Source organism: Arachis duranensis, chromosome 2 (assembly GCF_000817695.3).
Source record: "Arachis duranensis cultivar V14167 chromosome 2, aradu.V14167.gnm2.J7QH, whole genome shotgun sequence".
Lineage (NCBI taxonomy): Eukaryota > Viridiplantae > Streptophyta > Magnoliopsida > Fabales > Fabaceae > Arachis > Arachis duranensis.
Genome location: NC_029773.3, coordinates 3,785,678 through 3,788,404, shown reverse-complemented (window position 1 = coordinate 3,788,404; position 2,727 = coordinate 3,785,678). Strand labels below are relative to the sequence as shown.

Genomic DNA, 2,727 nt, shown 5'->3' with positions numbered 1-2,727 from the left:
TAAATTGGATAGACTCTCATACAATATTAGAATTGAGATTGAGTGAGTTTACCTTAATCCTAAAAACTAACTCATGGAATGAGAAATATCTCACACTTATAAACTCTCTAAATTAAAAACTTTATTCTTAAGAAATATAAGACATATAATAAAAAGTATCTATTTTTTTGTTTGATCCTTTTAAAATTTTCTTTGGTTTTAGTTAATTAATAATATTTAAAAAGACTTGGTTTTAATCCCTAGAGTTAGTTTCGTTAAATGCTGCCGTAACAAGTTAAATGTTTGCAGCATCTTTTGTCACGTTAGTATTTCAGCTTGTCACATCATCAATTAACCTGCTAAGACAACACTTATTAATAAAATAAACTAACGGTAGTGACTAAATAAAAACTTGTAAATTTTATTAGAACAAAACCAAAAAGAATTACAAAAATCAAAACCAAAACATAAATATTTTATAAAAATTAAAAACTTATTTAAGTAATATTTTAAGCATTACTTATTTCATGCATGTGAGACTTGTACTTTTCTCATGCAAATTCATGCAATAATTAAAATTGAACGTGCGTGACCTATTCATCCGGTCCCATAAATAATATTATAGCCTTATTAACCGTCTATAAAACCCTCTCAATTCCCATCAAAACAACACACACCATCATCTCCACCTTAAACATACATTGTTGCTACATAGAAATAAAATCAACCATCATTTGTTATAATGGAATACCATGTTAAACAACGAAAACAACAACAACAAAGTCTTATCCCTTTAGTATTCATGATGCCAAGTCCCGGCAAGGGTCACCTCATTCCAATGATTGAGTTCTCCAAAAAACTCACTAAAAATTACGATATAGGGGTAACTATTATTATCCCCAGTAATAATCCTCCTACAGAGGCGGAAACCACCATGCTCCGCCACATCAACCACATCTTTCTCCGGCCGGTGCCACTTTCTGGCCTCCCATCTACCACCAAAATTGAGCTTCTCATCTCACACACCATCCATCAATCTCTCCCTTCTATTCGCCAAACCCTACACTCCATCACCTCCTCCAGCCGCCACCGTGTCACTGCCTTTGTCGTTGATCTCTTTGGCACTGAAGCATTTGACATAGCATCCGAATTCAACATACCCTCTTATATCTTCTTCACTTCCACTTCCATGTTCTTGTCCTTCTTCTTCCACCTTCCACAATGGAAAGCAACTCAATGTGAATCTAATGGCTCAACCGAACTGGTTCAAATCCCGGGTTGTGTCCCAATTCATATAAAAGACCTAGCTGATGGGCTTAAAGATGATGAAATTCTCAATGTGATCATTCAACATGCTAAGCGGTTTAAGTTGGCTCAAGGAATCATTGAGAATAGTTTTCTTGACCTTGAACCGGGTACCATCAAGGAATTGCAAAAGGTTAAACCGGGTAGGCCTCCGGTTTATCCGGTTGGACCGTTAGTTAATATGGTTAATGATCAAACCAAGATGCATGGGAACAATAATGATAATGCATGTCTAAGGTGGTTAAATGAACAGCCACGTGGCAGTGTCTTATTTGTGTGTTTTGGAAGTGGTGGAACCTTATCCAGTGCTCAAATTGATGAGCTGGCACTAGGGTTAGAGATGAGTGAACAAAGGTTTTTATGGGTTATCAAAAACCCTAATGACAAGGATTCTAGTGGGTCTTTTTTCAATGTGAATAATATCCTTAATGATCCTTTGAACTTTCTACCTAAAGGATTTGTAGAAAGAACTAAAAGGAAGGGACTAGTGGTGCCAAATTGGGCCCCACAGGCCCAAGTCTTGGCCCATGAATCCATTGGTGGATTTTTAACTCATTGTGGTTGGAATTCTATTCTTGAGAGTGTGGTTAATGGGGTACCCTTAATTGCATGGCCACTATATGCCGAGCAAAAAATGAATGCCGTTTTGATCACTAGAGATATGAAGGTAGGGTTAAGGCCAGAGATTGGTGAAGATGGTTTGGTAGAAAGAGAAGAGATTGGTAGTGTTGTGAAGAGGTTAATGGAAGGAGAAGAAGGGAAGAAACTTCGTTATAGAATGAAAGAACTTAAAGAGGCAGCTATTGAAGTTGTTGGGGAAAATGGGTCTTCAACTAAACAAATTGAAGAGTTGGCTCTCAAGTGGAAGAAGGTCTAAGATAATTATTGTATAATTAATTTAATTAGCTCAATTCAAATGTCCATATCCCATTATTACTTTGTGTTGTCTTCAGTTATATAAAATTGTAAGGTATTCATTTTATGCTTTATGTACACACAAGATATATTTTCTTAATCGAATATGATTAAAATTGATTGGTGGGGTACAGTGGTATATATAGAGTAATTATTATTAGGTACATGTGAATATAATTAATCATTTATGGATAATTAATCTTAATGTTTCGCTCAAAACTAACATGAAAATAAACTTATCATCTTGTCATCTAACATTGGTTCATCACTAGGGGTGGCAAACGGGCCTAAATCCGCCGGGTCGGCCCGCGTAACCCGCCAAAAAAGGTGGGCTGGGCTGAAAAATCGGGACCGCCAAATAGCAAAAGCCCGCCTAACCCGCACCGCTTAAACCGCGGGTTTTGGCGGGCTTTGGCGGGGCGGGGCGGGCTTCTCCGCCGGGCTAAGGTTTTTTTTAGTGAGGGGGTATTTTTGCAATTTTTTCCTAAAACCTAACTTCCCCCAACCTAACTTACAAGAGTATGAAGA

General features: G+C 37.3%; 1 protein-coding gene across 1 annotated transcript; it reads left to right on the top strand.

Moving 5' to 3' along the window:
• Nucleotides 1-721: 721 nt before the first annotated feature.
• LOC107473053 (hydroquinone glucosyltransferase-like) lies at nt 722-2,273 on the top strand. Its single transcript, XM_016092578.3, has one exon. It carries the CDS (start codon nt 722-724, stop codon nt 2,159-2,161), a length of 1,440 nt encoding a protein of 479 aa, XP_015948064.1. The 3' UTR covers nt 2,162-2,273.
• The last annotated feature ends 454 nt before the right edge of the window (nt 2,274-2,727 follow it).

Coding starts and splice junctions, on each gene's coding strand:
- LOC107473053 (XM_016092578.3), top strand. CDS start 722: ATGGAATACCATGTTAAACAACGAAAACAACAACAACAAAGTCTTATC.